This window comes from Diachasmimorpha longicaudata, chromosome 18 (assembly GCF_034640455.1).
Source record: "Diachasmimorpha longicaudata isolate KC_UGA_2023 chromosome 18, iyDiaLong2, whole genome shotgun sequence".
Lineage (NCBI taxonomy): Eukaryota > Metazoa > Arthropoda > Insecta > Hymenoptera > Braconidae > Diachasmimorpha > Diachasmimorpha longicaudata.
Genome location: NC_087242.1, coordinates 4,657,924 through 4,682,057, shown reverse-complemented (window position 1 = coordinate 4,682,057; position 24,134 = coordinate 4,657,924). Strand labels below are relative to the sequence as shown.

Here is a 24,134-nt window from a genome sequence, read left to right as displayed (position 1 = left end):
TTTCGTCCCAAAAAAATCCAAGATCGGTAAAAACTCGGTTGATAACTTGATCCCGACCCCTCAAAAAATCTTCTGCCAGTAAAACAGATCGAGCCCTCTGTCTCCCCGCCATTAGATGGCTACAGCAGTGGTCTCGTACATTTTTGTTGAAACATCTAGGATAAATCGCCCGTAAAATGGTAATTAATCACAGAAAATAATTAACGACACTCTTGGTTGACTAAGACCGGACAATAACAACCCAAATATCTCATTGTTCATCGAATTCCCATCCTATTCATCAGTCAAAATACTCCCCTTTTGCATGATCCCTCGTCATCGCAGAGGTTATGTTACCAGTGGAGATGTCCTCATGGCTGTCCACCACGTATTACCCAATTCTATTTATCATTGCATGACTCCAAAAATGAAAAAATAAATCGTCACCCCATTCACCATGACAATCATCACCTTCAGGTAATTATCTTTCCATGAATTAACCTCCTAATTAAATAGTTTCAGAACCTTCGAACGTGTAGGATCAAGCCGACCGGCATTTCTCGGGTTCTGGAAGTTAACAGATCACTGTCTCATACATCCAAAAATGACTTCCCCTTCCGAATATCGAAATGCAATTCACCGTTGCCTCATGATGTCCAGATATATCACGCAGTGAGTATTCTAATTGAGTTGATTGTTTTTTTTATAAATTCGTCAAGGAATTGTCCCCACATCCCCATTCAATAACTATTTAATAATCATGTAATTGCCAGGCGTATGATAATCCTCTCAAAATAATTATTTTCCATTATTACGAACCCCAGACTCGATCGTATTCAGGTCAAGCTAGAAGGCCCAATTTCTTCTCCCAATTCGTGGAGAACATTAAACAAGAGATGCAGAAAAACAAAGAGATGAAAGAATCCCTGAAAAAATTTCGCGAAGAAGCGGAAAAGCTAGAGCAGTCCGACGCCTTAAAGTCGGCGAGACAAAAATTCCAAACCGTCGAATCGGAGGCGTCTAAAAGCTCTGAGCTGTTGAAAGGAAAGCTCGAGGGTCTGAAGGAAAAAGTACAGGAGGTAATTGATGAGGCCGGGAAAACAGAGCTTGGCAAGAAGGCCGGCCAGCTCGGCGAGGAGCTCTCCAAGTCAGCGAAGGGCGCTGCTGAGAGTATTTCCGAGAAGAGTCAGGCTCTGGGGAAGAGCAGTGCCTTCCAAACAATTTCACAGACTGCTGAAGTTGTCAGAAAGGAGCTGGACAACCACGGGATCCAGGGGCGTGTCTACGTGCCACTGAAGCAGTTGAGGAAACGAAAGGAGATACTGGACACTGAGGAGAAGACTGTGGAGGCTAATACTGAGGCGACGGGTGTTGAGCTGCATAAAGACTCCAAGTTCTATCAGTCCTGGCAGAATTTTAAGGATCACAATCCATACGTCAATAAAGTGCTTGATTGGAAAATAAAATATGAAGAGTCGGACAACCCTCTGATCAGGGCATCTAGACTACTAACAGACAAAGTGACAGACATAATGGGAGGGCTTTTCCAAAAAACAGAGCTCTCCGAAACTCTCACCGAAATTTGCAAACTGGATCCCAGTTTCGATAAAGTTAAATTTCTGAAAGACTGCGAGACTGATATTATACCGAATATTCTGGAGGCAATGATCAGGGGAGAATTGGAAATTCTGAAGGACTGGTGCCACGAGGCGCCTTATAATCTCATTGCGCAGCCCCTCACACAGGCGACGAAGTTGGGATTTTATTTGGACAATAAAATTTTAGGTAACATTTTTATTAATTTATTTCATTTATGCACAATCGTTCCACATGACCCCCAGAGCCGAATTCAAAGGTAAAATAATTTATTTCCAGATATCGATAACGTTGACTTAGTAATGGGCAAAGTGATGGAGCAAGGCCCAGTCCTCGTGATCAGTTTTCAGTCCCAGCAGATCATGTGTGTGAGAGACTCAAAGAACAAAGTTGTTGAGGGCGATCCCCAGAAAGTAATGAGGGTCAATTACGTTTGGGTGTTGTGTCGTGATCCCAGTGAATTGAATCCACAGTCAGCGTGGCGTCTACTAGAACTAAGTGCCAGCAGTTCCGAGCAATTTGTCTAGCACAAATCACGCTCTTTTAACGTTCAAACCAGGAGTGTTGTATCAATACTACTTTGTAAATTATTCAACAATTAATGGTATTACGAGTCGTGGGAGAAGACTGTCTATGAGGATCTTATTCTGATGAAAAGAAACACCTGTCGTGGCACTTGTGTTAACCTCCAATGATCAGTCTATATGCGTTCACACGATTGACATCATCGAATCCCATGGAATATCTTGATAATTTTATCAAGTAAATGTTCACTCGACTCACTCGAAATTAGGGGTTGGTCGGGATAACAATGAGGGGGGAGAGATATAAATAATGTACGTTCTTAAAATGAAAAATTTGTGGATAAATGTTCAACTGTACTTCCTCTGTATATATGTGAGAATGACTTATTAAATTCATCGATTTAGGATATGTTATGAGGAGAAAATTTCACTTGTAATATCAACGAAATTTATTTTTGCACAAAAGCATTTGAAAACCCCACCTTTCACAGCGCCATCTTCCTCACCACCGTCGGGGTCAGTACTAACACTGGTGTGCATCCAGTACAGCCTACCAGCTTCGCCAAAACAGTAGTCAAGTACCTGGGGACGCCGTACGTGGCGCTGTGTACTGCATTGTGAAACAAAATGGCGACCGTGTTTCTTGGTTCCTCAATGCCTCTGTGTATCATATACATTACCAGTGGTTTGTTGATAGATAACATGTTTACTGCTGGACATAACCTCGATTAAGACAATTTAAGGGTGTTTTTTGTAAAGGATTGCTGTGAATATCATAATAGTAAAGTGTCGTGGTAATTAGTGAAGGATTCGGACCTCCCTTGCCAGTGTGGAGTGACATGTTATCAGAGGAATCCTGTGATGTGTTGATTGTTTATTTTTTTCCGACTACAATGATCGGGAATGTTGCAGGGATGATTATTAATTATCCACGGGATTACAAACAAAGTCAATACCGGTACAAGGATGTACTAACGATAAACAATCATGTCCATTAGTTACTTTTTTCGTTTGCAACTCCCGGAGGGCTAAGTTCATTGTAATCCCATCCCCCAACGGAACTCCAACAGACGCAGGCGTCAGCGTCCATCAGTTTCAGTTCTTCATGGTTCTTCAGTTGTGTAGAAGCTATTGCAGTGATCACAGAGTCATAGTCGAGAAGGATAATAAACAAATAAGCCAAAGTAAACTGTTAGAAACCATTAACAAAAGCACCGAAGCCCAAGTCAACCAGACAGGCTGTTCCCCTTGTGCTCAAGGGATTATAAAAAATCGAGTGATTGAATAATCTTTGAAAAACTGTAGCTGAAAACCGGTGAAAAATGGTGATGTCTCAGTGCTACGGAATTATAAAATATACGCTTGTTTGCGTTACGTTGATATTTTTGGTGAGTCAAAACGTTATGTCAACATATTTCGTCTAGAGTTATCTCGGGGAATGGAAAAATAGAGAGGGAAATAGACGAATTATTTTTTCAATGAAATCAACTCAGGATGCTGGAGTATATTTAGCTTCTGAGGCTATCAGATGAATTCAGTATCTGCATTTCTCTTTCATTCTGACTAAACACATTTATTTTATGCTGTCGTGTTATCAATCAATTGCACGAGTGGGGATCATTCAACGCGATTCAATGTGCGATTGATTCGAATTTATGGGGAAACTAATGGGGGCATTCAGATGCCTTTTTTTCTTTGCTGAGATTAGATAAAAATAAGGTTGTTGTTGTGTTAAATATTTACTGGACAGTTTCGTTTACCTTTGGACGGTGATTAGTTGTAAAAAGTAGTTGTTAAATGATCTCCTTCTGGTTGAGATTGTTCGTCTTGAACTTGAGATATAAATTTTTGAAATTTTGGGGATTTTTCACGTGTTAAAATAATGACATAAAGTTTATTACTTTGGGTAACTGAGAGGAGTTACGATGGCAAACGTCGTTATATTTTAGCTAACGATGCACAATGCAATTAGCTGAGCAGGATTATGTATTTTCAAAAGAATGTGCTTAATCTGCGCCTTTTTAGAGCTCATAAATTTTTTAGAGAAACTGTCGCGCGATAGCAACCTTAAATAAATTAATCGCGTGACAAAGATCATCATTTTACAGTCCTGGTACGACGGAAAATTTATATCTTGTCACGTCACCAGAGATTGTTGGGTAGGATATTGAATTATGTAGAAAGGGATCCAGGATTATTCTCAATATGGTTTTACAAGAAAATTTTATTGCAAACATTGATAGTCTAGACCTGGATTCGAACCCAGGAGCTGTTGATTTTGTATCCAGTACTTTTCCAACTCCGTTCCGCGTCATATGACTGGAAAACACTTTTCCATCATGGGGTGGCTGTATCGATTCCATCTGGGGGTTGGTACGGGATAACATTCTGCTCCCTTTTTCCCTCCCTCTCTCCCATCTACCTCAAGCCCTACCTGGCTGCGCACTCACTTTTTTTCGTTCCACTGAGATCGGAGGGCTCGGGGGTGGTAGGCTGAATCTGTGCAATTTCCCATGTTACCAGGGACATGGGAGTCTGGGTAAAAATGGGTCACGATCTGGATATAATATATAATATTCTCTCAGTCGAGAGGGAGACGTCCGGAGAAAGACAGTGATATGCAAAATAGAGAAAGGAGGAAGAGGGGCCTCAATGCCCCTCGAGGATTACGTGCGGAAGAGAGAAACGTTCCGTACTCCCCTCACCCCTCTAGCGTAGGTGGATCGGGGGGGAATGAGACGTGCAGAACATGCACTCCAATGACGATAATCAAAGTGATGGTTCAAATAAGGACGTGAATGGCAAACCGCCACAGGGGTAAATGTACGGTATAGGCGGTTACAAAAGTGAGAGGTGGAGTTTATTTGCATACAACCCTCGTAAAAAAATGAGTAAAACAGAAAAGGGAAATGCACGTGTGAGAATACTGCATGCGATTGCATGACTTGTTCTTTAAATTCCATAAATATATCGAGATATTTATTTTTTATTGATACATATTTTTTAAATATTGTAATCTCACGTTTGGGGGATGTCTAATGTAAATATTTAACTCTTCAATGGCGTCGTATTTTATACAAAGTTACTGCGGAGGCCCGTTTAACCGTAGGAAGTTTCAGACTAAGAAATACTGAGTCGTAATTCCAGACGAATATAAATCCGATGGGGGGGAAGTCTTGTCAGTAAACACAACGAACAGACTCTGCCTGTGTCCCACGCGTGTCTCGAATTGAAGTTGAAAATTCAGTTGATTTTTACGTAGACTTTATTCTGCGTATACAAATGTGGAAAATCTTTTTCAGGTATGACATCACGTGCGGCGCACGTGTTGGTAATATTTATTTCTGTATCTCGAAGAGGATTCTTTGGGCCTGTGCCGCAGAGGAAGTATTTCTCTATTCAATTTAGGTTGTGGAATTCTTTCAGTTTGTCCATTCCTCTCCAAAATGTAAATTCGAAAAAGGAGAAAGGGAATTCGAAGCCGAAAAAATTGTCTCTCACCTTCTGAAGAGCTTTCTGATGACTCAAAAAATTCTTGAGAAAAAACCTCCCTTTCAAGATATTTTCTGCTCCCTGCGACCTCACTCGTAATATTTATTCAAAGACTGATGAAATATTTATTTAACTTTCAGGCCCTCGGCGCAACAGCAATGGGCCTCGGCTTGTGGATGATAGGAGACAACACATTCATCGTATCGCTCACCCAAGAAACGACTAATTACTATGCAGGACTGTATATTATGACCATTGCAGGGGGTCTCCTCATCGTTGTTGCCCTGCTCGGTTGCTGGGGTGCATGTCACGAGTCCCAGTATGTCCTCGTTTCCTTCTTCAGTGGCCTGTTAGTCATCGTCGTGGCACAGATTGCCGCTGCTGCATGGCTCTACACTCTTCGTGATACAATGGCACCGCTTGTCAAGAAGACATTCGCAGAAACCGTTAAAGTAATTATAACATTCACAGATGTTCTCATATCTGCTGAGAAAATTTATTAAACTAATTAATTAGAGCAGTTATTTGACGTCTACATTTGACTCCCATCTTTTGAATTTTTTATTTGATAGAACGAGTACGGTGTCCTGTCTTATCGGACTGATAGCGTTGACGCATTCCAATCTGGCTTAGGATGTTGTGGAGCAAATGGACCGGACGATTGGGCTGGGAGTAAATACAATGCGAAGGGCTCAACTCTCACTGGGCTCAGCGTCCCCGTCACTTCGACTGGAAACAACAATTATGAATTGCCCGAGTCCTGCTGCAGGAATAGGGCTTCTGAGGACTGTCGCAGAGCACGTCAAGTGAAAATTGGAGGATTTGTCGATAATGCAATTTATGCTGAGGTAACGAAAGTACTTCTAGAGTTAAGGAACTTCCGCAGGGGGATTATGGGACTAGATGGAAATGAACTAGAGTTAAAATTTTGAGACTATGTTCGTCGAGTGATAGGATGAATATTTTTTCTCCACCCTATATCCTCCCAACTTACTGCGGAAGTCCCTTAATTGTTATTTGCAATGTCTGATCTCGTTGTTTTCCAACTAGGGCTGCGTCGACAAATTAATCAGCAGTTTGAATGACCAGGGCTGGACGATTCTCATCATAGTAATTGCCGTTGGTATCGTTGAACTCATTGGACTCATATTCTCTCTAGTGCTCTGCTGCGCTGTTGGATCGTCGGATCGATACAAGGCTTAAGAACTCATTCTCGTACATTAAGATTTCTTTTCTTGAGTCGTAAGCACCAGAATTGATTGACAGACTTTCAAAGTGTTGACATTTTACCAAAGATATATTCATTTTTCCTGGTACGCCATTGTTCAACATCTGAGTACCATTTTGACAATGTTTGGCACAAGATTGTTCGATCAAAATACCACAAAAACTTGCCAATAATTATTTTTTATTGTAGGATCCTTTTTTCTACATGTGAATCTCAAAAAAGGAATGTTTTTTAATCTTTTATGGGTAAACAATTCTGCGCCCGCTGAACTGATTAATACACTTTCTCTATTTATTAGAAAGTTCTTTTGGATAATTTTTTTACTAATAAATACAACGGTAAAAATGAACAAAAAAATATATATATATACACACAAAGATATACATTTATTTCGAATTGAATTCGAGCAGTGAATGCTTCTTTCAATCTCCCAATCTTCTATACATATTTATTAAATGTAATTGACCCGTGAGAGCCAAGCTAGTGATAGGAAGAGATGATAGCAGATAAACTCGGAAGATTAATTGGCATGGAGACTTTGCCGATATTTTCCATGTTCCAGGCAGAGAAAAATTATCAATGAGATGATGAAAAAGTATGTGTATAAAATATATATATTAAAATAAGATATGAGAGGTATCATATGTACCGAGATGTCGTTAGAAATATGAGTCCAAAAGTTATAATTAAGAAGGTCCAAGTGCGTCTCTAGGGACTTCAACCTGCCTTAAGGTCTTAAGGTTGCTGTCGTAGACAGTCGGCAAAAGAGTTTGTGCGTCTCACTTGATTGGATATGTATGGACAGCGAAAATAAAACTATATTTTTCATTGATTGACGAACACAAATTATTGAAGAATAAAACAATCAGTACAATTTTTATATTAGTTTGTCTTTGTTAAGGATTTTTTAATGGGAGTTGAAATTTATTTGATGATGAACTTTACTTCTGGTATTGTCATTTCTTCAGAAGTTCGTAATTTGGAGACGCATTGGGGATTATAAAAGACAAATCCCTAAAATACTAATTGCCATGATTATAGTCCTTTTTTCGAAAATCCCACCGCCCGCACTCGAATTCTTTTGAAATGTAGATCATAAGTCAGGGAATGCAGTTAGAAATCTCATGTAAAAATAAATGAATTAATGCTTGTCAATCCAAGAAACTTGCCTTTATTTGCTTTTATAACTCAAAAAGATAATTTTTTAATGAAAAAAATATTTCCGAACGAATAAAACACACAATTACCAAACGTTCCGATAATTTCCACCGAATTATTCTCTCCGGACAATAAATAGCGCCCAAAGACTCCTTGAAATTCAATCAAGAAAAAAGGCCCCGCGGACGGGAGAGATGGTAACACCTGAATGGAGTGGGGCCCGGTTTTACAGGTGGGGCTGAAGCCGAACCGAATGTTGGCGAACAACGGACCGCAGCACGGCGACACAGCGGTGTTCGTCATTCCAGGGGCTCAGTCAGTATAATTCCAAAACGCGTTTTATACACCTCCGCAAGCGTAATCTTTACCTACGACTCACCTGGGCCCGTTTCCTGGGACTTCATTCTCCCGTGACTCACTCTCGGTTCCCCTTTCAACGGCTCACGCCATCATTCCACCAGAATTTTGTGAATAATCTTAAATAAATTTTGACAACCGTGATTGTGAACAGTGAAATTAAGTTCAACGAAACACGTGCTGGTGGAAATAATTGAAAAAATATATTCATCTCACGCCTTTTGCGGCTACATCCGGACGAAACTACGCAATGTCTTGACCCTGATTCGCATTTTAAGGAGCAAGGAGTATAAATTTAAACAACGTACGCAATACAGATTATTTTATGATTCGGCTTATCTCGCTTTATCATTTCGTTGCTGAAGAATTTTTTTGTTTATTCGTTGTTCTCGATTTGTGGGTTTAAAAGGGCAGTGTCGACCCTTACGGAGGTCCTCGGGGGCACCTGTTGCGTCGAGCGTCTACCTGCGATCCCTAATTCCCCAGAAAGTGTTATTCCCCTTTGAGAATGTTTATTTAATAAACTGAAATTGTCGAGAGCTGGAAAAACATTACATTTTTTGGTGAAGGAAATCTGTACGCCCGCTCAGTGTTTGAAAAATCATTTTTTCAAATTGTTTTTGCATGGCGAATTGCAGAATGGAAATGCGACGTGTATTGCTCGCCCTGGGATTTCTAGTTCTCAGTGCTGCTGATGATTCAGACGACTGCGATGACAGAAATTGGCATAGCTTGGAGTCATTAGATTCAGCGAGACTGGAGTGTGGTCCGGCTTTTCAAAACAGATGTTTCTGCTCCAGGATTTGTTATGAGGGAAGGCATCAGTACGTCGTGAATTGTACCAACTCCAAATTTATGGATGTAAAGCCTTTGGAAAGTTTACCCAACAAAACTCAGGTATTGGGAGAGGAAGAAACAATGCAAATTCCATATATAACCTCTAATATATAATATATTGAATCACAAATTTTTTTTGCATCAATTGTCGTACGTTTAGATGAAAAAAACGTCTGTTTTTGTACTTTTCAGGTGTTAATTTTCACGGGGAACACACTCGAAAAGCTTCCCTGGAATATTTTTGGTACTTTAGATAGGATACCAAGTCTGAGGGTAATCGACATGTCTAGTAACAAAATTCAAGAGATAAGTGGAAAGGCTTATCACCATGTAAAGAATGTGCAAAGACTCAGTTTAGACTTCAATGAATTATCTATTGAATCTCAAAGTGACCACCCGCGCGTGTTCTCAAATTTCGAGTCTCTTTTGGAATTGCATTTGACTGATGCCTTCGAGGATGGTCCCCCCAGGGATCTAGCGGAGACACTGCACAATATATTCGTCAATAGGTAAATGAAAGATCGTGAGAAGGAAATCCCGATTTCTCTCGAGACACACTCATCAGTCACTTGTAATAATTTTATTTTCTAGTAATTTGTCTCAACTGATAAAGCTTCACCTAGAGCAGAACGAAATTTCCGAATTTCGAGACTCGAATGTCTTCTGTGATCTTCCGAATCTCCTAGATCTTCACTTGGGTGATAATAAATTGACAGCGTTGCACTTCAATCTGTCATGCTTGCACAAATTGAGATTTTTAGATCTTCAGCGAAATAAATTTACAAGGGTGTTAGATCGAGACATGAAGACCTTGGACACATTTGCAAAGCACAATCAAAATGTCACGATAGATTTGTGGAACAATCCCTTGGAGTGTTCGTGTAAGCTCAATCCATTCATGAAGTGGATGAAAAAAACGAAGATCTTTGTGAGGAATCGAAACGAGTTGAGGTGCACAGATAGTGAGTAATACTTGAATATTTTTCTAAGGGTGTTATCGTATGCAAATATACTTCATAACTGACTAATGAAATCGTCTCCCCGTATTGCAGAACATAATAATTCGATTTCCCTCCAAGAGACCAAAAATTGCGTCACGAAGGCAACTTCATCAACTGCTAATTCAGGAACAGCAGTAGCAGTTGTGATCCTCTCATTAGTTCTGGTAGCCCTCGTATGTGCCCTCATATACCTCCAACGGGAAGATTTGAAGAAAAAACTTGGTCCGGTGATAGACTCAGTGAACAAACGTGTGAGATACACCTCAATAGCAACTGTAGAAGTTCGAGAGAACGAAACGTAATTTCATTTTAATTTCCTCTTCCCTTCGTAGGGGATGAAGAACGACTTAACTATTAATAAAACCTACTTTATAATTTTAATAATCATTATAATAGATCGACCGTAACAAGTGATAGCGAGTATTGAATATTTTGTTAATAGAAGAGGAGTAACTGCAAATTTATTATTTAATAACTCTGCCCGGTGCTTAATCACGACGCATTGCCCATAAAATTAAATATACATAGGAGAAGTGAGGGTAAAATGAACCAGGGGGGGGGCAAGTCCCCCCCCCCTCGGGTGACGAGCGAGGGAGTCAAGTTCCTCACCTCCCTCTCATCATACTTCACCCCCTCTTTATTTCTAGAATGGGTTTGATTAATCCGAAATTTATCTATTTTTTGAATGGGTCGTTCTGCCCCTCAGTCCATTTCCCTCCCGCCCCATTTTCCACCCACTTCTCCTTATTATTAGGTCAATTCGCCTCCGTAACATATTTTAAAATGGTGTGTTTACGTTCATTCATTGAACACATTTGTTTCAGAAAAAAAAATGAATAAAAATACAAATGACAATCTTTAAAAGATAATTTTACCTGGATAAATATAGCTGTTGAATTATCTGTTTTACCTTATCATGAAGCTATCAAGCTGTTTGTACTGTTCAGGTGATTAGATACACTTGCTTCGTTGTAGTGTTCGGACAATGGCTGGCCTTTAGTTACATTTAATAGGAATTCATTGGTTGTGATATCGATTGTTTTCAACAAATTTGCCGATTTAATTTTTAAATAATGTCGCACACCGGGCGTTTACGTCTGGATGACGTTATCAGTTCTGTGCCTGAATTGGGGCCAACGTTACCTGATGGCGGGTATTCGTGGATTGTTCTCGCTGGCGCGATGGTCATTCAGGTAAATTCAATTATCAATTTTGGAAATTGAGATGGAATAATATTTTCGCTTGTTATATTCTTCTAAGACGAAGTGCTCAGTGGAAAAGTACATGAGAATTTCGGAGAAATTTATCGAACGCTCGATCGTTCGAAATTTTTCGCAATCAATACATCGAATTGCTCATCAAATATTTTCTGTCATTCGACGCGGTTTTTTTCCAATGACTCATGTACTTTTGAAACTAGATGACAGTGCCAACAATAACATCAATGTATGGAGTTGTCCTCGGATATTTAGCGCTTGATTCAACAAAGGGATTGGATTCTTGGCAACATGAAATCGGACTTACCCCTATTCTCTTCACAGCTTTCTTATCCCTAGCTGGTAAGCTAATCTTCCTCTTGTTTTATTTAAAGTAGTGCTGGTCTTCCTCGAGAAAAAACAATAATTTTTTTAGACCCCTGGTCCCGGGTAATAGTCCACTTGGCCGCAGCGCCTCGTCTCATCGGTTTCATTGGAGTATGTCTCCTATCGATCGGCGTTCTTGCCTCCGGTTACCTGGCAACAGGTGGAGTGGGTGCTTACCTGGCGAGTTCAAGTGCTGGTGCTGTAATGGGAATAGGCGGTAGTTTTATCCTCGTTCAGACGGAAAGTCTCCTCCGAAGGAACTTCCGGAGTCGCCTGAGACTGGCATTGACCCTGAAAGAGGTGGCAACGTCCCTAGGGTTTGTCTTTGCACCTGTTTTCGCCCCCGCTTTCTGCTCCAGGTCAAATCCCCAGATTGGACTCTTCATGATCGCTTGTTCCTTCATTCCTGCGGCAGTGGGTACTTTGGCTTTCCGGACTCCCATCGTTCATTCTCGAACTAGTCCTTACACTCTCCTCATCAGCGACGAGGACAATGAGTTGACAGATAGGGTCGTTCCAGACAAAACTGAAGGAAATGGCCGGGATAATAATTCCAGGAGCATGTTCAGTGGTGAAAGCAGAGACGAGGGGACTCAGTCGAGTTTATCACGGAATGGAAATGACGTCTACAATTTTCAGGTGATTTTTTATCGCTTTTCTTAACTCTTTGAAGTATTGAAAATTGTATTCCAGGATCCCGAGGAAGATCGCGAAATTTTCAGCATTTCTAACCATCGAGTGAGTGTTTTCTCCGGCTTCCGGCAGAAGTGTCAAATTTTCAAGTCAGGAAAGTTTTGGGTGGGAGCTGTTGCATGTGTCGGCTGCAAAGCGGGAGGTCTTTTCTTCTGGATTTTACTGCCATCGCTGGCAACCGTGCAATTGGGAGCAGGTAGTTGGATAGAAGGAATGGCAATGTCTGTGACAGCTGGATGGGGAACTTTGATTCCCCGCGTTGCGTCCTACTGGCAACCCACCACTGCCAGGTGGAGAAGTTTTTGCTTCGGGGGTGCATCGTGGCTGGGAGGCTTGACACTTCTAGGTAAAGGGTTATGACTAAAATTCTGCTATCTCTCTTTGATTTGGAGACATCGCCCTATTTCTTGTATGTTGCAGCCTTGTGTACTGAAGTGGCTTTACCAATTTATGGCACCGCAGCATTTCTTGGGGGAGTGAGTGTCGGTGGTACATCAGTCTGCCTGGAATCATCGTTATTTGATGCCATGGGGAGTCAATCGGTGAAACAATCGCACACCATGTTGTCCAGCATCGTTGGACTGAGCATTTTAGCATTTTCATTTATTAAAAGTGAGCAGCAAAAATTTTGCCTGATGATAGAGCTACTTTAATTTGTTGTAATCAATTTTGCAGGCCCCCTTGTCTGCCTTCAATTAACGGCTGCAATCCAATTCTTAGGCGGGACTTATTGGATCCTGGTCCCTCTCTTAGGAATCATTCGAGCCAGATGACACCACAAATTAATGCTGCCACTTTACTACGTTTAATTTTTTAATTTACCGAACTATAAAATGGATAACCCTTTCTTTCCCATTCTCCCAAAGTCCAGGAGTCCCAAAGTGGGTGGACTCCTGGATTGTCAACGGTGAATACTGACCCCACACGAATGGATGGGGCTCACGAAGTGCACCATAAACAGAAAAGACGCCCGAATGAAAGAAATTATCACATTTGTAATTATAACTTTGTACATAAACTTTTCTACGCCCGAAGTCGTTGGATTACCGAAGGTCTTTAATCTTTAACCTCTTAAACCACTAAAACTTCCGAACTATTAAACTTTCCCGCGGTCCTAGGCGGCGCTGGCGTCGCGCCATCTTTGCAGCGCATGCGCGTATCAGTCCTCAGAGCTCCCCCCCCACAACAAAGCAATAAAATATGTGTGTGCCGCCATGCACGGCGGGCGGCCCGTTAAAAAAAAATCCTAGATATCTGCAGTTGTTTTGCGTGCCTCATCGGATGTGGCCTGTGTCAAGTATAAGGTTATGTCGTTAGTGCGTGGGACGAGGTTTACCCCGTCCGCAAGGAGCCATGCTCAAGGTCGCAGGAGAGTTTAGATTAGATTAATGAGGTGAGTAAAACCGGGACGCCAGTTGATTTTCTCAGGTTTTATTGTCGCCCCCCGTTCTCCCCACCGCCATCACCAACACAGGTGTGTCACTGCCTCTTCCCCCCAATCAACGACAGAACGTTCCCCATTGCCCTCGCAAATCGAATAATCGTCCTATTTAGTGCATCACCAACGACAAACATGACCTGACAAAACAAATTGTCTCAACCCGCGTATCCCTCCCCGCCAAAAAAAATTTTATCTGTGAATTCTTTTCTTGAAACTCACACGCACGTACACACAGTCATCTGGCGCCATGGCATCTCATGGTTACTCGTTCTGTGATTTTTTTTTATTCCTCTTCCCCTCGAGTTACGTTGGAGAGCTCCTGCCGAGCGTCTTGCACTGCAGGTGCATCATCCGTGGGAGTGACGAATGCACTGAATGAATTTGTCCCATTTTTTCCATTGGTTTTTGTACATAATCATTTTTTTTCAGTTTCAACTCGATGCCTGTTCATTTGGCACTCGTCTCCTTCTTTCTGGGATGGATGTTGCATGTGAGGGTACATGAGTCGTGGATTTTAAAGATAGAATTGTATCGTTTTGCTTTCTTAGGGATTCCTAGAGCATCCAAAGTGGACGGTTTAAATGAGCATCACGAGTTGAGACGAAAATGTCCTTTTCGCTGGTAGATTTCATTCGGTTCATTGAATCGTCGATCTCGTCAATCGATTCCTTACTTGTTTAGTCATCTGGGGAGTTCAGATGTCTGAGTCATTTCGTTAATTTGTAGTGAGAATTTTTTTTTCTAATTTTCAAGTTAAGTACGAGTGAGGACAATTAGTTATTCCGGTTTTTTCTCGCATTTTTGAGTGGTGTGTCAGGTGTCGTTAGTGATGCATTCCCTTGATATGAGGATCGTTGAGGATTGGAATGAATTATTTAATGGTTTTAGGTGGAGGTTTGCTCTCGGTGATGATGGAACGGTGAAGGAAAGTGAGGAATGGAAAGACACGACATGGAATCAATTATTTTCAACAACAGTGAGTCCATATTTTGATGAATTTATTTGGTTTTTGAGTAGTTTAATACATATCCCATCATTAACATAATTAATTGGTGAAAATAAAATTAAATAATTGAGATCAAAAGGGGCGACGTGTGTCGGGGTTACAAGGTTAATTACCAGATAATTGTTCGCAGTGTAATACCGATTACCTCTAACCGGTATAGTAATTTTATAATTAATGGTCCATTGAATAACTGTATTTTTATCCGCGCGATTAGGAAAGTGTGAGAAATATTTGTGATAGTAAATAATGGAGACCTCTGATGTTGGCCTCTTGCAGGTACTGGAACCTCTCGTGCAATGAAAATGAGTTTCTCGTGTTCCTCGCTGCAACGCTCGGCGGATGGCCTGGAGTGTCAGGATCACGCGAGGATACGAGTGGATCGACCTTACAATAGTCTCACTAAGAAAAGGTAAGTGTTTTACTGGATTCAACCATAAAATGTGTCAATAAAAATCATTTTTTCTCCCAACGTTTATATTTCCATTCACAGGAAAGACCCGAATCAAGAATATTGTCAACGGACGTGGATTAATCGCGATGACTGCAAGGATGACTTTTGGGCAGCTATTCGCTCCAATTATGACTATATTATGGATACTCATCTCATTGACAGTTGCAAGGTACAAGGCATATTTTTGGATATTAATTATCGATGTGGTATTTCTAATTTCCCCTCTCCTAATGTAATTTCCAATACTGACAGTGAAATATGATTTTTCTGCTTGAAGGAAGCCAATGGAGAGCTGATTTGGGACGAGGGAGACGTATCGACCCTCTCCTGGGGTCTCAAGGAGGTCAGCTGTCAATTCTCAGAGCTCTACACTTGGTTGGGAGTTCTGCAAGAATTGGTATACTCCAAAGAAGAGAATCTCTTGGATAAGAGCCTTCGTGCTGTAAGTTGAGGCAATGTTGGAAAAAAAAATCTGATGCCATCGGGCAATATTTATTGATGCAACAAACTGGTATTTCAGACTCACATGGAGGAGTTGCAACGTAAGGCCTATAGGAGAAGACTGTTCAATGATCAAGCAGCGAAACTTGTAGCTCGTTCACCTTCGTTGAAAGACGAAGTTGCCTGGCGAGTTGATCATCTCAATGCCAAATGGGAACTTGTTGAGCAGATAATGGCACCTGCACAACCGGCATCCGATCAGGACGTCTCAGCAGGTAAATTATCAACGGAAGTTTCCTCCTTTCGTCGACAGTTCCTTAATTAAATATTTTTAATTTATATTATGGCTCGAACATTGTGTCATTTTGTTCGGGATAATTATCTGAACAAGATTACGTTTCTTTTCATCAGTTTGGATGTATTTGGACAGTAAATGTCAAAGTAACCGCAAATTTCTAGCATTAAGTATTGAAGAAAACGAAAACTGCGTATCTAAGCTGTTTTTTTCTTTTCTTTCAAGACTTCGAGCACGAAGTTAAGTGTCTGAGGAAATGGCTCAGAGAAATGGAGTCTAGATTACAGCCATTAAGTTTCCGCATTGACTGGACAAGGTCTGAACTTGAGGAGAAAGCAACGGAGCACATGGTAAGTTTGAAAAAAATTTTATAAATTATTCCTTCGGTCGCCTCCAGTAAATTCGTACAATTTCATTCGGAAATTTGAGAGCTTAATTCACGGTATGACTCTTTGGCTCTCCTTCACCATTTAAGCCGGTAATTTAATGCGAATCGTAGAATGAGAAGAAGACGTGACTATTCTAGATTCTCGGGATTGGTCACTAACACAAAACCCTTGCGGATGGAACGTACCATTTGGCTATTTTTAGTATTTCTCTAAGGTTCTGCTTGAGAAAGAGAAAATTTACTCTTATCAGAGGTGATCGTCAATAGCGGAGGAAGTTGTCGTTGGTTTTCCGTCTATTTTAAAATCCCGAAAAATTCAAAAACATAAGTGAACGTGAAAAAGAATTCAAGGCAAGTTTAAGAATAGATGAGAATGTTTACGTTTGTGGTGGGATGCCCTTGGAGTCACTGACCCTTTTCGGCACATAGATATCATTTGTTGGATAATTTTTATCCATCAAATATTGAGGGCCTCCTAATTATCGTCTAATCAAAATAGCAGGAATTAAAAAGCTGATAGTTCGTCACCTCGGAAAATTTTATTGATTTTAATTGTCTAAAAATATGGCTTAAATGAATAATTGATCCAACAGATTCGTCCCACAATGTATTAATTACATATGTGAACATTTACAGTTGTAAAAACACTAGATAATAATTCCCCAGTCCCACAGTCTCGCGTTTGACTGGATCTTCGGTGACGCTCGTTAATTTCTCCCCAACAGACGTGAGGGGTCACAGGGGCTGAAAACTTGTGGGAGAATGAAATAAAATTTTAATACTGACGTTTGTCGTTTTTCACGTCACAAAAGGGACGTAATAATGCCACAGAACTAACGGAATATGTTATGTCCAGTCGAGTAATGGAACGCATTTGTTGAGTGATTTAGGGCCTCTGGTTTTGAATTTTTCAAACTAAAAGATGGAAAGGTTTTAGTCATAATTTTTCTGTTGCCGTTTAATTTTTTTTCAAGTATCAGATAATGAGGACGATCGATTGCCCATATGGACACGAGATAATAACCCATCGACATGACGATATGTAGCGGTACCGCGTGTTCATCGCGAGTTAAATTCAAACGACAAAACCTCGACGGTTTTACTGAGAAAACAATTAACCGCGGCCCAGATGTCTGAACTACCGTTTCAACGCACTGTTATGATACCATAATACGCTTTTTGTATCATTCTCTCCCCCAATGGCAAATCCATGATGGTGAACCTGTTCTTAAAGACCCCCTGCTATCAGGAACGATTGACTGATCAATCGAGCTCATCGAGAAAACTTGATGTTTCATTTGAGATAATTTTGTTTCATTGAAATTTTCTCGAAGTAATTGGAGGTAATATCGGTTATGTGGGCTCAGGGCAATGAAAAATATTAACTGTACCCGTATGGAAGGATTTGTCCAATGATCGGAGGTCATTGAACATGTCTAGGGTGTTGAATTCATTCATCTGTTGTTTTGGAGAACCGGGTCAATGGTTCTAATTCCGTTTTGTCTATCGTTGTTTGGGGGGGAATAAATTTTCCTGCCAAATTGACAGCTAGGACATTGTGTTATTGTACCGGACGATAACAACTCTTCGTGTCACTTGGGATATTCCTCGTCCATCAATTTTCGATGATTCTCGAGATAGAAAATACCGTTTCAATGATATCTTGAGTTTAGAGCGGTGGATACAAATTACAGTGTGAACTGGCGAATTTTACTGACTTTTAACACATGAAAGAAGGTTGGGGCTAGGTGAAGGTTAACGCGATCCTGGTGGATGTACAAACGATTCCTCTCAACTATTATTTACGACTGTAAACGTAAGTCCCAGTTAGCACGATATTACTGGGTAGATTTTCGTGGAAGCCGACACAGTTAGCGAGACTTTGATGTGTTAATTAGGGATTTTTCTTCGTGTAATTGAGCGGATGTTTAAAAAAAATTCAGACGCGACGATAATCGTCACCCTTTTTGTGGTGAAGGATCAGGGCTTCTTGTTTATATTTTTTCGCAAGATGAAAAGTGTTTCTCATGTCGATATTTTTTTTTTTCGATAAAAAAATAGACGAACAACTTTGCATTACGTGCTTTATCACTGGTAATTTATCATAATGTCAAATAATGGTCAGTGGAATGATTCTGCTGTCTCTGGCATGACAGACCTCTGGCAATAAAACAAATCCAGTTATTTCGCATAACATTTCAGTCTCTCATTTCCTCGTGTGACATAATTTTCCATACGTTTCTGAGGATTTTTTTTTAAATATTCAACTGATCTACCGCAAAATCATCGCCTCGATAAGTATCTCCAATAGCTATTTACTGAAAATTCAATCCTCTTGATCATTGTTACATAAGAGAGATCTTGTGTTCCGGTGGTGCGTTATAGAAGTTTCAACTTTCACTGGTTACAATGAAAAACGGAGGCGAAGATAGAGGAGTTGATTTTATTCTAAACTCATAAGCTGTGTACATACAAGATGAATGGGTGACTCATTGCTGGAACAATGGTCCAGGGTTTTGGAATCCGTTAAAGGCGAAACAGTGAGCAGTATCCAGTGAAAAGAGAGAGGAGGACCAATTGAAACAATTACTATCAGAGGGGTTTACGGTTGTATTGTGCCTTCACTAGGGATAAAAGTTATTCACTAAACACGAGGCCATTGGGTTTGTCTGCATACGAATACGGAGAGAGGCAATATTTTTTAAGGAATAAAATGTTGAGGAGTTTGTTTCAGTAGCGAAGTGATAAAATTGGATAAGTCATTTTTAACTGCAGACCAGTCTTCCAATTTATCTGGTATTTTACTCAACTTAGTGATTTTGTAACAGTGGAGACCATTCACCTGACGTTGAGTCAGGATGAAATTGTGGAATTGATTCGAGTCACGTCTTGGGAAATTTGTCATGCGAATCGAAATAATTTTTTCATATTTTTTTCTCCTCTCGCATTTTCACCTCTTTTATGTCTTCGTCTTGTGCTTTGATTTTTTAAAACTTTTTCATCATTGGCTCTGATCCTTTTTTACAACGTCTAGTGACTGTATGAGTTAACCACGGGAGGAGGTCGACAGAATAAAAAAAAGTTAATAGGATCGGACGAGTCGAGTGATTGTTCCAGAGTGGACGGAATGATGGGATTGGCGGAGTCAGACAATGACCCGAAGAGTTGTCAACGATTGTGGTAACTGAGGGAGTGTTTGTCTTCCATCATTCCCAAGCTCTGCTCGAGGTGTAGAATTGTTGCGTAAATTCAGCTATTGGATTTTTTTATTGTTATTGCTACCTCGAAGGGAACAGACGAGAGATTTATCGAAGAAAAAATTACTGAACTCTCAGAGGAAATCAAATGCCTTCAAAATTCTCGAGATTTGAGCGGAGAGGGGGGTGGAGAGAGTTTCTAATAATTTTTCATTGCAATCTTGACTGGTGACCCCATACAAATGGAAAATATTCAAACGTATGTGCCCACCCGCGTTGGACTTGTCTTTCAGTACGTGGTGAAACGCTGGAGAAGTTATGGAGACGAATGCCGAGGGGACGAGGAGGGGACGAGGGGAGATAGGGAAATGGGAGAAAAAAAAATAGTCAGTGGAAGCTTTTTTTTTCTACTAGCTTATATGCACAGTAAACGAAGGAAGCTCTGTGGGGACTTGAGATGAGAGGAGAGTGCACATACTAAACTCTGCTCTTGTACGCGCTATCGTGAGACAGCATCTTGGATTTCCTTTTGGTTAGAGTAAACTCTGGTGGATTAAAATTACGGGTATTCAAGTGGTTGTGCGGAGAGGAATATCGGATTAACTTGAATTTAATTGTGGGAATCAATGGTCTAAGGATGGTTTAAGGATGTCGAAGAGCCTTTGCTATTTTTTTTGCAATTAACTGCTCTTGGTTTTTTTTTACCCGAACGTCAGAGCTTCCATCTGATTCCCTGGCTCTGAAGTTATGACTATTTTACAGTAGTTATTATTTAAAATTTGCAGGTGTGAATTCTGGGAAAATGAGAATTTTTTTCTAAAAGACAGATAAGAGATAGAATACCCATTTAATCAAAATTATGGGCTTTCTCACGATTATGGCATCAGCAATTATTTTACCAAAAAATAGAAAATCATCAGAGAAACCCCGTGGCTCATAAATCATGGAAGATCGTGGGATAACTACGGAAATCTCCTTTTTTTCATGTAGATGCAGATAAATCCTTCCATTTATTAGCCCTTTAGCCAAGAACAAGTTTGTTACATTAAAAAATGTTCATGTTTTTACCTAGGTCCGTACTACTGGAGTAAATAGCTCATAAAAATTCTTCATACCGCACTCGAAAAGCTCCCATCTCTTCATGCTCAAGATATATTATCCCGGGTTATCTAAAAATCTCATAAACTTTAATTCCTCCTCTTCGTGAACCTCCGAGTTCATTTAATATGATGTTATTCCTCTTATTTTCCTCCATTATTACAAAATCCATTACACTTCACAATCAGCAAGTGATGATTTGTTTGTCACGTTTTAGAAACAGTTATGCTATCGCGGAAAAATAAAAAGAAATCAATGTAAATAAATGAAATATTATTACAATAAAAGGGAAGGAAATAAATGAACTGATGGGGTAAAACATCGAATCATTGAAACGGTATTTTCATCCTTCACAATTGTCAGTACCACACGTGAGTGAATCTAAGAGGAAATATCACGTCCTTTCCACGTCCGGGACTAATCGTTAAGCCACCGTGTCGGGTATCGTATTTGTCGATCTTCCGTATTTATCGGGTATATCATAGTTCGGAGCGTCAATAAGTGAAAAATAATGGAAAATAACAATAAAAGCGATGTAGCAGGAACAAGAGGCAACGGAGGCGGAAATAGATTTGGGGTAATCGGACTAATAGAGAGGGAGGGGTGATAAAAGTAGCTCTAGCCTCAGGTCGGTATCTGACCGACTGAGTTGCTTTTCAGGCGGTGGATTATTTTGAAATAATGAAATGTTATATTTCATTGAATTACTCAGTATCAGAATGACCCCATTAAATCAGGACCCTAATGGCTTCTCATTAATATAGTAATGAGTCCCAAAAATTTAAGACGTTACCATTCCGAAGCAAAAATACCTCTGAAAATTTTCACTTTGAGTTCTCATTTTTTATCGAAGAGAAAACCAAATTTTTTTCCGTCCTAATGATCCCAAGATACGTATGAGGACGTTAATCACAGGGTTCAGATGATGTATATGTATTCAATTTTCTTCATTGTCCCGGTGAAAGAAAGGAAACTAACAGTGTTCAGTCATGACCCTCGTTGGTTCATTTTTTTTTTTAGAAAATTGTATGTTTCTATTGATATTCAATGTGGAACGGGAATTCCGCTCTATTTTCTCCTCACCATTGTTACTTTTCACCCTGAAATAAAAACAAAATATTTCGAGTTTGGAACCAGGCACGTGCAGGCACACACGATTGTGGCCAATATCACCTGCGGCACATCTTTGCGTGTCTCAAAGCATTGGGGCCCTTCACACACAAACATTCAGCCATGAGCTCGTGATGATCGTGATCATTGTGCAGGTGATTTCATCTCCCCTCAGCGATTTTTGCCTTTTTTTTTCTTTATTCTAGTGGAGGAATTTTCGGGACCGAAAAACACTCTCCCCTTGGTGGGCCCTGAGGGGCCTCAATCGTTGAAAGAACTTATGGCTATTGGGTAAAATCGATACTGACTTTTTCGAGACGATCGAGACTCCGAACGAGTCAAAACTTTCAGAAGATTAAAACAAGATTATCTCCGGAGTTTTGTGAAATTTAATAATCGTATCAGGAGAATTAATCTCTCGTTGATAAGTGCAATCGCATACTCTGAACAGACAGAGGTGATTCAATTTTTATCACTTTGTTCCTGCGACTTGGGACCAAGTTCAGGACAAAGTTCACTGCGTTCGTTAGTTTCTGATCAATATCCACCGGTTTTGTAATCTCTTCCCCCAAATATATTGGAAATTCTCAACCGATTTCAATATTTATCTCCCCAAAATATCCGTTACGATCTCCTTTGTCTACAGCAATAAAAACCTATCCACCCGTTCATCCAAACTTTCTCAAATATTTCGGTTTTTCTATTTTCCTTTCCCCCCCAGACCCTAGGGAACAAAGATAAAGCAACCGTATTTTCCTCAGTGAAATGAAAAATGAATATTATCGCACCCGGTCGAGCAGTTGGCGTTTTCACAGGGATCCTCAATCCCTGAAAAGGGTCCTAGGGCCCCGTGCGCCTCCGAAGGACGTCTTACCGGTTCCCAAATGCCCCTCCGCAAAAGAGCAAGACGGGCCCCATCGCCGTCTACCGAACAGAGACGAGGCGCATCCAACAGAAATGAAACGAAAAAAAAATTCAAAAAAAAAATATACAAAGCAAAAAAAAACGAAACGAGTAGAGGGGAACGAGCCTGGCGCGTTTGTACATCGGATAGATCGGGGGAGTGCCGATGTTTCCCGACGGCAGTGCTTCGGCCGTCGTCGCCGAAGAAAGGGGGGAGAGCTCTCCCGACGCGATCCGCATACAGTCGGCCAGAGTTAGCCGTTCAACGGCCGTTGTTGGTTCTACAACGGCTCTCATTCGATATATCGCGTTGAAAAAAAAAAAAAAACTCCCGAAACTGGTGCTCATTAATTCATGAAAAAATGAATAGAGCAAACGAAAAAATCGGCGCCGACTGTGCGACGACGGTTGTGTTTAGACAGTAGTGAAGTGCCCTCTGCGGATCCTCAGGACCGGCAGAAAATGCCGGTCATCCGATTCCGCTCAATTTAATTTATTTAAATTGACTTAAACAAATTGTTAATTGACGAGTCCGTTGCCGAGCTCCGATCACATTCAATTGGGTTTGATAATAATTGAGGAGATCAGGTAGACGACGGAGATGATCCTGAGGATCTCGATCCTTTGACCGGAAACATGTGTCCACATCGAGTAATCGATCTTTTCCGCGATTAATATCGGTGATGTTGATGGAAGAAATGTCTGATTACGGAAGTGGATTGAGACGGTAAATCGACTCGAGGAGTTTGGGATAAAAATTTGAGGGGATCGTCTTCTTGGAACAACCAAGTGCAGACCTCCGGAGAACTGGTCGGATTCAAGCCAAGAGGGAGACTTGATGGTCCATGAGTTCTGTAGACAGTGTGCGTTGGCGGGCATGGTACATCGACCTGGGATTTTATAATTTATAATTTTTTTTTTTGTGGAACGACGGCGATGATTTTTTTGGTGACAATTGTTACGGGTTTCAAATGGAGATTTACTTGTGCTCTCTGGTGGGTCTGATGGGGCAGTGGATGAAATACTGGTGAGTCATGGAAATTAAGGGGGTTCGATGTCGCGGGTGTGACTACAAATAATGGGGAATTAGAATGTTGGAAAAAAATTAGATTTCGTTGACAGTTTTTGGGACTGTCAATATCTTTGGTTGGGATAGGTTTATCTTTTCTTTTGTCCGTCAAGGGTCTAAATGCGGAGTTTATCATTTTTTGGGGGATTTACTGGTTTTTCGGAGCTTTGGTTGAATTTATTTGTTTGTGAATTTTTTTTCGGTGGTTTGAGGTCATTTTTTGAGTCGTTGGCGGTTGATTATTAATTTTTGGAGCTGTGTGAGAGACAAAACGGTCAATGTTCCCT

General features: G+C 40.5%; 5 protein-coding genes across 8 annotated transcripts in view; all 5 read left to right on the top strand.

Moving 5' to 3' along the window:
• Positions 1 to 39: 39 nt before the first annotated feature.
• Positions 40 to 2,524, top strand: LOC135170961 (mitochondrial import inner membrane translocase subunit TIM44). Its single transcript, XM_064137194.1, has 4 exons — positions 40 to 179; positions 496 to 651; positions 804 to 1,764; positions 1,855 to 2,524. The coding sequence occupies exons 1-4, from the start codon at positions 177 to 179 to the stop codon at positions 2,100 to 2,102; spliced, it is 1,368 nt and encodes a 455-aa protein (XP_063993264.1). The 5' UTR covers positions 40 to 176; the 3' UTR covers positions 2,103 to 2,524.
• A 256-nt stretch (positions 2,525 to 2,780) lies between these two features.
• Positions 2,781 to 7,331, top strand: LOC135170965 (tetraspanin-8-like). Its single transcript, XM_064137199.1, has 4 exons — positions 2,781 to 3,487; positions 5,732 to 6,043; positions 6,164 to 6,439; positions 6,642 to 7,331. The coding sequence occupies exons 1-4, from the start codon at positions 3,422 to 3,424 to the stop codon at positions 6,792 to 6,794; spliced, it is 807 nt and encodes a 268-aa protein (XP_063993269.1). The 5' UTR covers positions 2,781 to 3,421; the 3' UTR covers positions 6,795 to 7,331.
• Positions 7,332 to 8,244: 913 nt separating this feature from the next.
• LOC135170962 (phospholipase A2 inhibitor) lies at positions 8,245 to 11,056 on the top strand. 2 transcript variants are annotated; one of them, XM_064137195.1, is made up of 5 exons: positions 8,245 to 8,638; positions 8,973 to 9,231; positions 9,364 to 9,680; positions 9,763 to 10,133; positions 10,224 to 11,056. In XM_064137195.1, exons 2-5 carry the CDS (start codon positions 8,974 to 8,976, stop codon positions 10,472 to 10,474), a joined length of 1,197 nt encoding a protein of 398 aa, XP_063993265.1. In that variant the 5' UTR covers positions 8,245 to 8,638; position 8,973; the 3' UTR covers positions 10,475 to 11,056. The 2 variants fall into 2 exon arrangements, with proteins under 2 accessions (XP_063993265.1, XP_063993266.1); XM_064137196.1 differs by lacking the exon at positions 8,245 to 8,638 and adding an exon at positions 8,658 to 8,910.
• Positions 11,057 to 11,110: 54 nt separating this feature from the next.
• On the top strand, positions 11,111 to 13,482 carry LOC135170960 (uncharacterized). Its single transcript, XM_064137193.1, has 6 exons — positions 11,111 to 11,365; positions 11,593 to 11,731; positions 11,805 to 12,394; positions 12,449 to 12,794; positions 12,869 to 13,060; positions 13,124 to 13,482. Exons 1-6 carry the CDS (start codon positions 11,246 to 11,248, stop codon positions 13,219 to 13,221), a joined length of 1,485 nt encoding a protein of 494 aa, XP_063993263.1. The 5' UTR covers positions 11,111 to 11,245; the 3' UTR covers positions 13,222 to 13,482.
• Positions 13,483 to 13,657: 175 nt separating this feature from the next.
• Positions 13,658 to 24,134, top strand: part of LOC135170956 (klarsicht protein) — a 47,263-nt gene continuing 36,786 nt past the window's right edge. For all 3 annotated transcript variants that reach the window (XR_010300460.1, XM_064137184.1, XM_064137183.1), the window contains exons 1-7: positions 13,658 to 13,841; positions 14,778 to 14,865; positions 15,172 to 15,304; positions 15,386 to 15,515; positions 15,624 to 15,788; positions 15,867 to 16,062; positions 16,308 to 16,432. Coding sequence is in view for 2 of the 3 variants with exons in the window: in XM_064137184.1 (XP_063993254.1) it covers positions 14,826 to 14,865; positions 15,172 to 15,304; positions 15,386 to 15,515; positions 15,624 to 15,788; positions 15,867 to 16,062; positions 16,308 to 16,432 (789 nt within the window). In the remaining variant the exon portion in view is untranslated. The remainder of the gene's footprint in view (positions 13,842 to 14,777; positions 14,866 to 15,171; positions 15,305 to 15,385; positions 15,516 to 15,623; positions 15,789 to 15,866; positions 16,063 to 16,307; positions 16,433 to 24,134) is intronic.

What these genes read in the sequence shown, in the direction of transcription:
- LOC135170961 (XM_064137194.1), top strand. An exon ending in ATGTCCAGATATATCACGCA is followed by an intron (nt 652 to 803) that starts GTGAGTATTCTA and finishes TACGAACCCCAG; the next exon opens with ACTCGATCGTATTCAGGTCA. An exon ending in TTTGGACAATAAAATTTTAG is followed by an intron (nt 1,765 to 1,854) that starts GTAACATTTTTA and finishes ATTTATTTCCAG; the next exon opens with ATATCGATAACGTTGACTTA.
- LOC135170965 (XM_064137199.1), top strand. Translation starts at nt 3,422, where the DNA reads ATGGTGATGTCTCAGTGCTACGGAATTATAAAATATACGCTTGTTTGC. An exon ending in GCGTTACGTTGATATTTTTG is followed by an intron (nt 3,488 to 5,731) that starts GTGAGTCAAAAC and finishes TTTAACTTTCAG; the next exon opens with GCCCTCGGCGCAACAGCAAT. An exon ending in CATTCGCAGAAACCGTTAAA is followed by an intron (nt 6,044 to 6,163) that starts GTAATTATAACA and finishes TTTATTTGATAG; the next exon opens with AACGAGTACGGTGTCCTGTC.
- LOC135170962 (XM_064137195.1), top strand. Translation starts at nt 8,974, where the DNA reads ATGGAAATGCGACGTGTATTGCTCGCCCTGGGATTTCTAGTTCTCAGT. An exon ending in GTTTACCCAACAAAACTCAG is followed by an intron (nt 9,232 to 9,363) that starts GTATTGGGAGAG and finishes TGTACTTTTCAG; the next exon opens with GTGTTAATTTTCACGGGGAA. An exon ending in CACAATATATTCGTCAATAG is followed by an intron (nt 9,681 to 9,762) that starts GTAAATGAAAGA and finishes TTTATTTTCTAG; the next exon opens with TAATTTGTCTCAACTGATAA.
- LOC135170960 (XM_064137193.1), top strand. Translation starts at nt 11,246, where the DNA reads ATGTCGCACACCGGGCGTTTACGTCTGGATGACGTTATCAGTTCTGTG. An exon ending in AGCTTTCTTATCCCTAGCTG is followed by an intron (nt 11,732 to 11,804) that starts GTAAGCTAATCT and finishes TAATTTTTTTAG; the next exon opens with ACCCCTGGTCCCGGGTAATA. An exon ending in AGCATTTTCATTTATTAAAA is followed by an intron (nt 13,061 to 13,123) that starts GTGAGCAGCAAA and finishes TCAATTTTGCAG; the next exon opens with GCCCCCTTGTCTGCCTTCAA.